General features: G+C 41.5%; 1 protein-coding gene across 1 annotated transcript in view; it reads right to left on the bottom strand.

The window, feature by feature from the left end:
* LOC140419722 (uncharacterized) overlaps positions 1-14610 on the bottom strand; it is a 77212-nt gene that overhangs the window by 18585 nt on the left and 44017 nt on the right. Inside the window, exons 6-8 of the mRNA XM_072503658.1 lie at positions 12383-12688; positions 7738-8031; positions 7330-7653 (exon numbers count right to left, since the gene is read on the bottom strand). Coding sequence (XP_072359759.1) covers positions 7330-7653; positions 7738-8031; positions 12383-12688 — 924 coding nt within the window. The remainder of the gene's footprint in view (positions 1-7329; positions 7654-7737; positions 8032-12382; positions 12689-14610) is intronic.

The raw sequence follows: 14610 nt of genomic DNA, 5'->3' as shown, positions 1-14610 counted from the left end.
GCAATGCACCAACCCTGGCCTCTTGTACACCCAACGCTCCCTGTGCCTTCAGCTGTCCAGTCCCTAATCTCTGGAAGTCTGTAGCTGAATCACAATTCCATGGGAAACACCCTTTCCTATTTCTAGACGCTCCTTAAAACCGACCTCTTCCCGCCCGTCCAAATAACCCCTGCCTTGGTTCATCATCAGTGCTTTCTGATTGCTTTCCAGTGCTGAACTCCAGACATTTGTCTGTACTAAAGGTGATTTATAAAAGCTGGTTATTGTGGACAGGTCCCTGTGAAAAAAAGGTGATTAGTTTGCAATGGCAAAGCAACCCATAAATCAGACAAAATTACAGAAGGACCCCTCTTGCTGGAGCTCGGGGATCATTTGTGATTAACATGTAAAGTCCCCCCCACCCCCGACTCCAGTTTCACATTCAAGTCATTGGACAAGAAAGCGAATGGTTTACTGAGTCCTTCACACGTTTTCCCCATTGTTATCAGTATCCCAAAAGAACTTCATCACTTCAGATATAACCCGGCAGCTCACTGCATGTTCTGAACACTATTCACACACACAGACACACATTCATACAGTCAGTGATGTGTAAACCGAGCTTTAATACCCACTGTATATAGTCAATGATTCATAAACCTAGCTTTAATATCCACTGTACGTTGTCAATGATTCATAAACCTAGCTTTAATATCCACTGTATATAGTCAATGATTCATAAACCTAGCTTTAATATCCACTGTATATAGTCAATGATTCATAACCTAGCTTTAATATCCACTGTATATAGTCAATGATTCATAAACCTAGCTTTAATCCACCGTATATAGTCAATGATTCATAAACCTAGCTTTAATATCCACTGTATATAGTCAATGATTCATAAACCGAGCTTTAATATCCACTGTATATAGTCAATGATTCATAAACCTAGCTTTAATACCCACTGTATATAGTCAATGATTCATAAACCTAGCTTTAATATCCACCGTACGTAGTCAATGATTCATAAACCTAGCTTTAATATCCACCGTATATAGTCAATGATTCATAAACCTAGCTTTAATATCCACTGTACGTTGTCAATGATTCATAAACCTAGCTTTAATACCCACTGTATATAGTCAATGATTCATAACCTAGCTTTAATATCCACTGTATATAGTCAATGATTCATAAACCTAGCTTTAATACCCACTGTATATAGTCAATGATTCATAACCTAGCTTTAATATCCACTGTATATAGTCAATGATTCATAAACCGAGCTTTAATATCCACTGTATATAGTCAATGATTCATAAACCTAGCTTTAATACCCACTGTATATAGTCAATGATTCATAACCTCCCTTTAATACCCACGGTATATAGTCAATGATTCATAAACCTAGCTTTAATATCCACTGTATATAGTCAATGATTCATAAACCTAGCTTTAATATCCACTGTATATAGTCAATGATTCATAAACCGAGCTTTAATATCCACTGTATATAGTCAATGATTCATAAACCTAGCTTTAATACCCACTGTATATAGTCAATGATTCATGAACCTAGCTTTAATACCCACTGTATATAGTCAATGATTCATAACCTAGCTTTAATATCCACCGTATATAGTCAATGATTCATAAACCTAGCTTTAATATCCACCGTATATAGTCAATGATTCATGAACCTAGCTTTAATACCCACTGTATATAGTCAATGATTCATAAACCTAGCTTTAATATCCATTGTATATAGTCAATGATTCATAAACCTAGCTTTAATATCCATTGTATATAGTCAATGATTCATGAACCTAGCATTGATACCCACTGTATATAGTCAATGATTCATAACCTAGCTTTAATATCCACTGTATATAGTCAATGATTCATGAACCTAGCTTTAATACCCACTGTATATAGTCAATGATTCATAAACCTAGCTTTAATATCCACTGTATATAGTCAATGATTCATAAACCGAGCTTTAATATCCACTGTATATAGTCAATGAGTCATAAACCTAGCTTTAATACCCACTGTATATAGTCAATGATTCATAAACCTAGCTTTAATCTCCACTGTATATAGTCAATGATTCATAACCTAGCTTTAATATCCACTGTATATGGTCAATGATTCATGAACCTAGCTTTAATACCCACTGTATATAGTCAATGATTCATAAACCTAGCTTTAATATCCACTGTATATAGTCAATGATTCATAAACCGAGCTTTAATACCCACTGTATATAGTCAATGATTCATAAACCTAGCTTTAATATCCACTGTACGTAGTCAATGATTCATAAACCTAGCTTTAATACCCACTGTATATAGTCAATGATTCATAAACTGAGCTTTAATACCCACTGTATATAGTCAATGATTCATAACCTAGCTTTAATATCTACTGTATATAGTCAATGATTCAGAACCTAGCTTTAATATCCACTGTATATAGTCAATGATTCATAAAACTAGCTTCAATATCCATTGTATATAGTCAATGATTCATAAACCTAGCTTTAATCTCCACTGTATATATTCAATGAATCATAAACCTAGCTTTAATATCCACTGTATATATTCAATGATTCATAAACCTAGCTTTAATACTTACTGTATATAGTCAATGATTCATAAACCTAGCTTTAATATCCACTGTATACAGTCAATGATTCATAAACCGAGCTTTAATACCCACTGTATATAGTCAATGATTCATAAACTAGCTTTAACCTCCACTGTATATAGTCAATGATTCATAAACCTAGCTTTAATATCCACTGTATATAGTCAATGATTCATAAACCTAGCTTTAATATCCACTGTATATAGTCAATGATTCATAAACCTAGCTTTAATATCCACTGTATATAGTCAATGATTCATAACCTAGCTTTAATCCACCGTATATAGTCAATGATTCATAAACCTAGCTTTAATATCCACTGTATATAGTCAATGATTCATAAACCGAGCTTTAATATCCACTGTATATAGTCAATGATTCATAAACCTAGCTTTAATACCCACTGTATATAGTCAATGATTCATAAACCTAGCTTTAATATCCACCGTACGTAGTCAATGATTCATAAACCTAGCTTTAATATCCACCGTATATAGTCAATGATTCATAAACCTAGCTTTAATATCCACTGTACGTTGTCAATGATTCATAAACCTAGCTTTAATACCCACTGTATATAGTCAATGATTCATAACCTAGCTTTAATATCCACTGTATATAGTCAATGATTCATAAACCTAGCTTTAATACCCACTGTATATAGTCAATGATTCATAACCTAGCTTTAATATCCACTGTATATAGTCAATGATTCATAAACCGAGCTTTAATATCCACTGTATATAGTCAATGATTCATAAACCTAGCTTTAATACCCACTGTATATAGTCAATGATTCATAACCTCCCTTTAATACCCACGGTATATAGTCAATGATTCATAAACCTAGCTTTAATATCCACTGTATATAGTCAATGATTCATAAACCTAGCTTTAATATCCACTGTATATAGTCAATGATTCATAAACCGAGCTTTAATATCCACTGTATATAGTCAATGATTCATAAACCTAGCTTTAATACCCACTGTATATAGTCAATGATTCATGAACCTAGCTTTAATACCCACTGTATATAGTCAATGATTCATAACCTAGCTTTAATATCCACCGTATATAGTCAATGATTCATAAACCTAGCTTTAATATCCACCGTATATAGTCAATGATTCATGAACCTAGCTTTAATACCCACTGTATATAGTCAATGATTCATAAACCTAGCTTTAATATCCATTGTATATAGTCAATGATTCATAAACCTAGCTTTAATATCCATTGTATATAGTCAATGATTCATGAACCTAGCATTGATACCCACTGTATATAGTCAATGATTCATAACCTAGCTTTAATATCCACTGTATATAGTCAATGATTCATGAACCTAGCTTTAATACCCACTGTATATAGTCAATGATTCATAAACCTAGCTTTAATATCCACTGTATATAGTCAATGATTCATAAACCGAGCTTTAATATCCACTGTATATAGTCAATGAGTCATAAACCTAGCTTTAATACCCACTGTATATAGTCAATGATTCATAAACCTAGCTTTAATCTCCACTGTATATAGTCAATGATTCATAACCTAGCTTTAATATCCACTGTATATGGTCAATGATTCATGAACCTAGCTTTAATACCCACTGTATATAGTCAATGATTCATAAACCTAGCTTTAATATCCACTGTATATAGTCAATGATTCATAAACCGAGCTTTAATACCCACTGTATATAGTCAATGATTCATAAACCTAGCTTTAATATCCACTGTACGTAGTCAATGATTCATAAACCTAGCTTTAATACCCACTGTATATAGTCAATGATTCATAAACTGAGCTTTAATACCCACTGTATATAGTCAATGATTCATAACCTAGCTTTAATATCTACTGTATATAGTCAATGATTCAGAACCTAGCTTTAATATCCACTGTATATAGTCAATGATTCATAAAACTAGCTTCAATATCCATTGTATATAGTCAATGATTCATAAACCTAGCTTTAATCTCCACTGTATATATTCAATGAATCATAAACCTAGCTTTAATATCCACTGTATATATTCAATGATTCATAAACCTAGCTTTAATACTTACTGTATATAGTCAATGATTCATAAACCTAGCTTTAATATCCACTGTATACAGTCAATGATTCATAAACCGAGCTTTAATACCCACTGTATATAGTCAATGATTCATAAACTAGCTTTAACCTCCACTGTATATAGTCAATGATTCATAAACCTAGCTTTAATATCCACTGTATATAGTCAATGATTCATAAACCTAGCTTTAATATCCACTGTATATAGTCAATGATTCATAAACCTAGCTTTAATATCCACTGTATATAGTCAATGATTCATAACCTAGCTTTAATATCCACTGTATATGGTCAATGATTCATGAACCTAGCTTTAATACCCACTGTATATAGTCAATGATTCATAAACCTAGCTTTAATATCCACTGTATATAGTCAATGATTCATAAACCGAGCTTTAATACCCACTGTATATAGTCAATGATTCATAAACCTAGCTTTAATATCCACTGTACGTAGTCAATGATTCATAAACCTAGCTTTAATACCCACTGTATATAGTCAATGATTCATAAACTGAGCTTTAATACCCACTGTATATAGTCAATGATTCATAACCTAGCTTTAATATCTACTGTATATAGTCAATGATTCAGAACCTAGCTTTAATATCCACTGTATATAGTCAATGATTCATAAAACTAGCTTCAATATCCATTGTATATAGTCAATGATTCATAAACCTAGCTTTAATCTCCACTGTATATATTCAATGAATCATAAACCTAGCTTTAATATCCACTGTATATATTCAATGATTCATAAACCTAGCTTTAATACTTACTGTATATAGTCAATGATTCATAAACCTAGCTTTAATATCCACTGTATACAGTCAATGATTCATAAACCGAGCTTTAATACCCACTGTATATAGTCAATGATTCATAAACTAGCTTTAACCTCCACTGTATATAGTCAATGATTCATAAACCTAGCTTTAATATCCACTGTATATAGTCAATGATTCATAAACCTAGCTTTAATATCCACTGTATATAGTCAATGATTCATAAACCTAGCTTTAATATCCACTGTATATAGTCAATGATTCATAAACCTAGATTTAATATCCACTGTATATAGTCAATGATTCATAAACCTAGCTTTAATATCCACTGTATATAGTCAATGATTCATAAACCTAGCTTTAATACCCACTGTATATAGTCAATGATTCATAAACCTAGCTTTAATCTCCACTGTATACAGTCAATGATTCATAAACCTAGCTTTAATATCCACTGTATATAGTCAATGAGTCATAAACTAGCTTTAATCTCCACTGTATACAGTCACTGATTCATAAACCTAGCTTTAATATCCACTGTATATAGTCAATGATTCATAAACTAGCTTTAATGTCCACTGTATACAGTCAATGATTCATAAATCTAGCTTTAATATCCACTGTATATAGTCAATGAGTCATAAACCTAGCTTTAATATCCACTGTATATAGTCAATGATTCATAAACCTAGCTTTAATATCCACTGTAAATCGTCAATGAGTCATAAACCTAGCTTTAATATCCACTGTATATAGTCAATGATTTTTTAAATATATACCAGATATATTTATTCATTGATTTATAAATTTTGGTTTAATATCCACATTGATGATGATAAATAATCTGCCATATCTGAGCTGCTCAGCTTTACATTAATAATTAAGTTTCAACGTTTAACTATCTTTGATGATATGTTGGCTCCCACCATAAAACCTCGCTGGATGGAGGAGACTTGGTGTAAAATGCTGATATTACTGGCCAAATAATGTCTGTAATTCCATTTCCCTTTGGGAAAAGAATTAAACACACTTTCCCAGTGAAATTCCTGGTGAACATTGGACTCCTCTCATGCACTGATGTCAGTATCTGGGAAGTGGGTGAAGAGAACAGTTTTCATTCCTGCTCCCAAGGATTCTCATCGGGAACGTACCGGGATGTACAGGACCCAGTTGGATCCCTGTGTCCAGTTTCACCAGTTTGCCTCAGGACCAACAGCATTAGAATGGAGCAACCTTCTTTTACTGGATCAATGTGACTCAATTCACAACCAACCCAACACTGAATTTCACACGTTGGTTCTGACACTTGTATTGGCATCAGCATCAGAGAAGGTCATATCGCAGTTAATCTGAGACAGGAACCTCCGTTTACACCAGAAAAGGAACAGGTCAGACAAGAGCTCGCAGCATTTCCATCCAGAATACGAATATCTGTGTTTCCACCTAGAACTGGAAGAATTGCAGCTTGAAGTGTTATACATTTTTACATCTCCATCCCACAGCTGGAAAAGTAGGAACTCTACACAGCCCCTGGCCTCTGCTCTCTCCTGTCTTTTCAGGATCCTAAAGGAAGTAGATCATGTGGACACTGACAAGCTGTTTTAACCTTGTCCAGAACAGTAAGATCAGTGGGCATGACCTCTGTTTGAAGAGAGCAGGATTGCCACTCTTTCTTTCTATACCTGGCCTCTGGATTGCTAGTCCACCTCCACATCGACTACATTCCCATCGCTTTACCATTAGGGGTGAACTTGTCTGGCCCCAGGAGACTTCATATGAGAACACCATGATGTCAATATAGGAATACGGCCCAGGATCTTACCTAGGATGTTGTTCACCTTCTTCTTGGTGCTGAAGTTGGTCGCTGGATGAGACACTGCACAGGTGAAGACTGAACCTTTCCTCCACACCTCTGTATTCACAGTCAGGTAGTGCCTGACACTGAAAGTCCCTGCCTGCTCCAGAGCGGTGAATCCAGGGCTGGTGTTGGAGGAGATCTGAGAGCCATCTTTCTCCCAGTAGACATCTATGAGCTCTGGGTAGAATCCAGTGATCACACACTCGAGCATGACTGTGCTCTGATTCTTGACCTCTTGGGCTGGTGGAGGTAGCAGTCTGACGTTGGGACGTTTTGGTTGAACTGGAGCTGATGGGCAAAACAATGAAAGTGTTAAACTCTCCCCCTCAAGGTTCACAAAGTTAGTTGTGTAATTTCTGATTTCTTGCCCACCTTTTGCACTCTTTGCCTGTTTTGGCACAGGTGAGGATGAGGAACTACCTTGAGCAGAGCACACAAACTCCACCCCGCTGTCCCACTCCTCCGCAGTGGTCTGGAGTTTGCTGATGACGATGCCTTTCTCTCTCTGTTGCTGAGTGGTAATTCCTGTACTTCTCTCCTTCCTGTTGACATTCCAGGTGATCTGTACCTGGCTCAGATCAGAACAGACCACTGTACATATCAGGATAGCCGCCTTCTTCATCCACACCTCTTCCATAGAAGGATTTTGGATAAAGACAGACATTTCTAGGAATGGGAAACAGTGCAAATCAGAAGACTGGGCAATATTTGGGATCAGCAAGCTTCAGGTAAGGTCTTGCTATTAAATGTAAACCATGAAACATAAGGAAGAGAAGTTGCCTTAAACAGTAACATCGATAACCTGGAGCTAATCTAATGTGCAGCGCTCCATCTAAATTTTGTAACAAATGGACAATAAGAAAATCCCAGCTTTGTTTGAAAGATTGCAATTCTCAGTTTGCAAGTTTGGACCAGGAAAACATAATCACAGCGTCAGGAACCCACCAGACCCACCAGGAACCCCCTTTTGAATCAGTTTGCCCTTACTGTGGCCAACAGACCCACAGTGACGACTGCAAATGAGTTGTGGGACTGAGTGGCTTTTAGGTGCAATGGATGGAGACAGAGATACAAAGTGCTGAGCAAAAAGAACAGTGAAACAGATGCTTTTTCACTGTGTGGGGCTGTGGAATAATGGCTGACGTTGGGCACACTGAATCAATTTCATTCCACCACGGCTCAGTTGTCAGCCTCTTACCTCCGAATCATTGTGGCTTCACGTCCCACTTGTGCACAGAACTCAAAGCTGCCACTCCTGTGCAGTACTGAGGGAGTGCTGCACTGTCACAAATGCTGCCTTTTGGATGAGAAGTGAAAATGACACCCTGACTGCTGTTTCAGGTGGGCTGAATAGAACATCAGGTACGTCAGTCCCAGCGTCCTGGCCAACATATATTCCTCACTCAACACCACAAAAACAGGTCACCTGGACATTGTCACGTTGATTTTTATGGGATCTTGCTGTGTGTAAATTGGCTGCTGTGTTTCCAACTTTACAATAGTGACTACACTTCAAAAGAACTTCATTGGCTGTGAAGCACTCTGGGATGTCCTGTGGTCATGAAAGACGATAGTTAAATGCAAATCATTCTTTGCTGTTCTTTTTCTGATTGGAGACAGTCCTGGATCTCCTCAGTGTTAAAATCCTGATCCTAATGTTCCATTGGTCTGGCCTCTCCCTGTCTGTGTCATCTTCTCCAGTCCGACAACCGCCCAGAAACTGCACGAATCTGCTCTCTGGCCCACCCTTCACTCCCTCTCCCCCAGCAATGGTGGCCATGCCTTCAGCCACCTAGGCTCTAATCTCTGGAACTCACTGCCTAAATCTCAGTGACCTGCCACCTCTCTCCCCTCATGAAATACTCTCCTTAAAACCTTGCTCTTCGGCTAAGGTTTTGGTCACTGTGGTGAACGTATTGCTACTGCAATTCACCACTGTATTGTATTGTATTGTGTTGATGCCCCTGTGGGCTCCGCCTGTGGCTCCGCCCCCTGGGGGGTGGTATATAAACCCCTGTAGCAGCACTCAGTACAGGGCAGTCGCAGGCAGGCACAGATCTAGCTTATTAAAACCACTGTTCACTTCTACTAATCGTCTCGTGTGAATTGATGGTCGCATCAGTCACAATCTCTCCTTCTTTGGGCTCAGCGTCAGTTTCACTTTGGTTTTCCTCCAGTGAGACACTTTGGAATGTTTTGCTACATTAAAGGCGCTATCTCAATGCAAATTGTCATTGATTCCCTGTCGAAGAAGATGGTTAGTTTGCATTGGGAGAGCAGCCCCCATGAGTCAGAGGAAGTAACACAAGTCCCCTCTTCCTGCAGATTGGGGATTATTTCTGCCCAACATGTACTTCCTCTAGTTTCATTCCAGAGTTACCGGCCTGGGAAGATAACGTGTGATTGATTTGTCCACATTTTCTGATTTGTACTCGTCTCCCAGGGACGTCGCCACTTCGGACATCCCACAGCTCACTGCGTGTTCTGTACACGATTAAAACACACACATTCATTTTCTGAATCACAACTGCTGTGATCCAGACTGATTGTTCTCTCCCGATGTAATATTAACACTTGGAGAGAAACAGGGGGCGGGATTCTCCCACCCCCGCGGGTCGGAGAATCGCCGGGGGGCGGCGTGAATCCCGCCCCCGCCGGCTGCCGAATTCTCTGGTGGCGGGGATTTGGCAGGGGCAGGAATCGCGCCGCGCCGGTCAGCGGCCACTGGCAGCGCCCCCCCCCCCGGCGATTCTCTGGCCCGCGATGGGCCGAGTGGCCGGTCGGTCCCGCCGGCTAAATTAGAGTAGGTACTTACTGGCGGGACCTGGCTGCGCGGGTGGCCTCCGGGGTTCTCGGGGGGGCACGGGGGGATCTGGCCCCGGGAGGTGCTCCCACGGTGGCCTAGCCCACGATCGGGGCCCACCGATCCGCGGGTGGGCCTGTGCCGTGGGGGCACTCTATTCTTCCGCGTCGGCCGCTGTGGTCCTCCGCCATGTCTGACGTGGACATGAACCCCCCTGCGCATACGCTGGGATGGCACCAGCACACGCTGGCGCTCCCGCGCATGTGCCAACTCGCGCCGGCCGGCGGAGGACCTTCGGTGCCGGTTGGCGTGGCGCCAAGCCCCTTCCCCACCGCCCGGCGCAAACCACCCTGGCGCCAGCCTAGCCCCTGAAGGTGCGGAGGATTCCGCATCTTTGGGGCGGCTCGACGCAGGAGTTCACGGCACTCCTTCCCGCTGGAGTTGCTCGCCCCGCCGATTCCCACAGAATCCCGCCCAGGATTCCTATATTTGTGTCTGGATCAAAATCTTTCTTGTCCGCCAACTATCAACTCTTCCAGCTGCAATTTGAGCTGATGTTCAGCACACGGTGTCTGTCTGACAGGACCGTGACTGTTATTAGGCTGAGATGTTATGTTTTGAACAAAACGTTCACCAATTCCCTCCCAGATTGGGATTGCTCATTGTATTAGTGAGTAAGTCGAGATGTTTATAAATCCCTTTTTCTAGTTTGTCTCCTGTCATAAAACCTGACAGAGTTGGAAAAAAAACTCCCCTTGTCCTTGTAAAATGATGATATTAGTGGACATGCAGCATTTAATATTGTTTTCACCTTCTGAGGACATTTTAAAAAACACATCCCCGACTTGGATTCCTGTGAACATTGAGCTCCGATCACTGACTGATATCAGCATCCAGGATTGCAGGAGTGAAGGGAACTGTTTTGATTTCTCCACCCAGAACTTCATACAAAACCTACCAGATTGTACAGGATATCAGTGAAATCCTTGTGTCCTGAATCAGCAACATGCCTCAGGACCAGCATCATTGAAGGGACCGATCGCACCATTTTACTGGATCAACGAGACCCAACCCACCACCTCCTAACCTCACAGTCTCTCTCTCTCTCTCTGGGTGACAAATAGGCTTCTAATTCTTGGCAGCCTGAGTCAGCTTTGAGAGACAATGGTCAGGCGGTGGGGTCAGGTCCCTATTCAATCTGACCTGGAACAGGTCACGACAAAATGACCGTTTAGTTTAGGAGTGGGTTGGGAGCGGGAACCCAAACCATGGCTGTAATTTTCGCAGTGCTGACACTTTCATTCTGACAGACACCATGTGCTAAATCGGAACCATCCTGGATGGTTCGTAATAACATTCAACAGCCAATTCCATTCACAGTCAATCACTTTATTGTACACATCTGTTGGTGACAGTTATATTGGAACTTTTCACCATTTTTGAGGGTCACATTGAGGTCAGTCTGGTAAACAAGCTTCGGCAAACACCCAGAACAAGAGCAAGGAGGGCAAGTGGTTCCACCTGGAATTGGAAGAGATGCAGATTAAGTGTTAGACATTTTCACTTCCCCTCCCCTGTGCTGGGAAGGTGGGAGAACCGCAAGACCCTGCTCAGTCCTTTTAGGACCACGTGGATGATGAAAAGCTGCTTCACCTTGTCCAGAATAGTAATCAGAGGAAATTGAGCTGTGCTTGAAGGGGACGTGGTGGGGGTGGCGACTCAATTCAAGACAATGCAGGGAATACATTGATCAGCGATTCATTGGTTAATTTCTGGAGCAGGCTCGGGACACAGTGAAGCAAATCCAGGCAATTCCTTCAAATGGGAAATTGGAAAGATTTCTTTCATAAAACGGCACTTGGGAGCAAAGGAAACGTTAGGAGCTGATTTGAACTGGATGGTATTGGATGTGTTGGTCTCAGATGGGACATATCGAGGGACCATTTCACATCCTGCCCCATTTTCATTTCTAGTCACAGAGAGTGACATTGGATAAGGGCGTGAACAGAGAGCACCCAATTCCCACAGTTTCCCTGCCATTTGGTTAAAATTACTCCCCTTAAATTTAATGTTGAAACACAAAATACTAAACATTTCACCTCTCCCAACAGGATCGATATTTGTGACAGTGATTCATGATTTGAGGGTGAGTCTTACTGCATTAAGTCTAAATTACTGACGGTTTATTCTTTTCCTCTCTCAGACACCACTTACCCTCTCGGTATCTCATGCTGATCCTGTTATCGAAGCCCGAAGGTTTGTGGGTCACTGCACAAGAATAGTCATTTCCTTCCTTCCAATCCGCCACGGGAACTGTCAGGTAAGAGACTGTTGCGAAGGTGTCGTCGCTGCTTCGCTGGGAAGGGAGAACAACACCCATTTGGTTCATTTGGCCTTTCTTCCAGGAAACTTGTATGCTGTCGGGCGCAAATCCAGATATCATACAGCCCAGGACAACAGTAGTTTGATTGTAGACCGTCTCCATGGATGGAACAAGGAGGGTGACATTTGGTGCTTGAGCTGTAAGACATTTCAGTGTTTCAGATTACACAATTGTTTTGTTTCAGGAAAACCCTTCAACTTCTAGAGTAACCGTCATGATGCCACTGCCCTTCATTGTCTATTTGACCGGCTGTGGTAGTCACCACTGTTGTATATAGTGCACGTATAAGAGGTAATATAGTAAGGCTCCTGTATTACAGGTACGGGGGTAGATCCCTGCCTGCTGGCTCCGCCCACTAGGCAGAGTATAAATGTGTGTGCTCTCCGACCTGCAGCCATTTCGGCAGCAGCTGCAGGAGGCCACACATCTCTGTGTAATAAAGCCTCGATTACTCTCTACTCTCGTCTCGTCGTAATTGCTAGTACATCACCGGCTTCTCCATTCCCCTCTCCGGAAATATTTGCTGACTCTTTCAGTTCGAAATTTTTACAAACATTTTACTTCCTGAGTGACTTGCTGCGTAAGGTCAGCTTTTTCCTGCTGATACCTGACAGTCTCACAGTGCCAATAACCAGTCTGACATTAACACAGTCAGGTAGCACCTTATAAAGTTGTTGCTGAGACTTTGGGGATTTCAGGTAGAATTTGCAATTCTTCACACAGGGACAAGTTTAGCCTTAACTCCACATTCCGCCTCCCTGTGATAACCTTTAACTCCCTAGTTAGTCAAGAATCTATCCACCTCTGCCTTAATAATGATCATGAACGACCCTGCCTTCACCCCAGTCCGGGGAAGACGGTTTCAATGATTCACGACCCTCTGTGAGAAAAGATTTCTTCTCATCCACATCTTAAATAGAAGGCAGACTAACTTTCCCTGATTCGTGTACAGGGACACCCAGATCCCTCTGTACCTGCAGACTAACTTTCCCTGATTCGTGTACAGGGACACCCAGATCCCTCTATACCGCAGACTAACTTTCCCTGATTCGTGTACCGGGACACCCAGATCCCTCTGTACCCGCAGACTAACTTTCCCTGATTCAGGTACCGGGACACCCAGATCCCTCTGTACCACAGACTAACTTTCCCTGATTCATGTCCCGGGACACCCAGATCCCTCTGTACTCGCAGACTAACTTTCCCTGATTCATGTACCGGGACACCCAGATCCCTCTATACCGCAGACTAACTTTCCCTGATTCATGTACCGGGACACCCAGATCCCTCTGTACCCGCAGACTAACTTTCCCTGATTCAGGTACCGGGACACCCAGATACCTCTGTACCACAGACTAACTTTCCCTGATTCATGTACCGGGACACCCAGATCCCTCTGTGCCGCAGACTAACTTTCCCTGATTCATGTCCCGGGGCACCCAGATCTCTCTGTACCTGCAGACTAAATTTTTTCCCTGATTCATGTCCCGGGACACCCAGATCCCTCTGTACCCGCAGACTAACCTTTCCCTGATTCATGTACCGGGACACCCAGATCCCTCTGTACCCGCAGACTAACTTTCCCTGATTCATGTACCGGGACACCCAGATCCCTCTGTACCACAGACTAACTTTCCCTGATTCGTGTACAGGGACACCTAGATCCCTCTGTACCCGCAGACTAACTTTCCCTGATTCGTGTACCGGGACACCCAGATCCCTCTGTACCACAGACTAACTTTCCCTGATTCATGTACCGGGACACCCAGATCCCTCTGTGCCGCAGACTAACTTTCCCTGATTCATGTCCCGGGACACACAGATCCCTCTGTACCTGCAGACTAACCTTTCCCTGATTCGTGTACCGGGACATCCAGATCCCTCTGTACCTGCAGACTAACCTTTCCCTGATTCATGTCCTGGGACACCCAGATCCCTCTGTACCTGCAGACTAACCTTTCCCTGATTCATGTCCTGGGATACCCAGACCCCTCTGTACCGCAGACTAACCTTTCCCTGATTCATGTACCGGGACACCCAGATCCCTCTGTACCTGCAG

The sequence above is a fragment of the Scyliorhinus torazame genome, chromosome 5 (genome assembly GCF_047496885.1).
Source record: "Scyliorhinus torazame isolate Kashiwa2021f chromosome 5, sScyTor2.1, whole genome shotgun sequence".
NCBI lineage: Eukaryota > Metazoa > Chordata > Chondrichthyes > Carcharhiniformes > Scyliorhinidae > Scyliorhinus > Scyliorhinus torazame.
The sequence above is the reverse complement of the archived record's forward strand: the minus strand, read 5'-3'. Positions and strand labels throughout refer to the sequence as shown.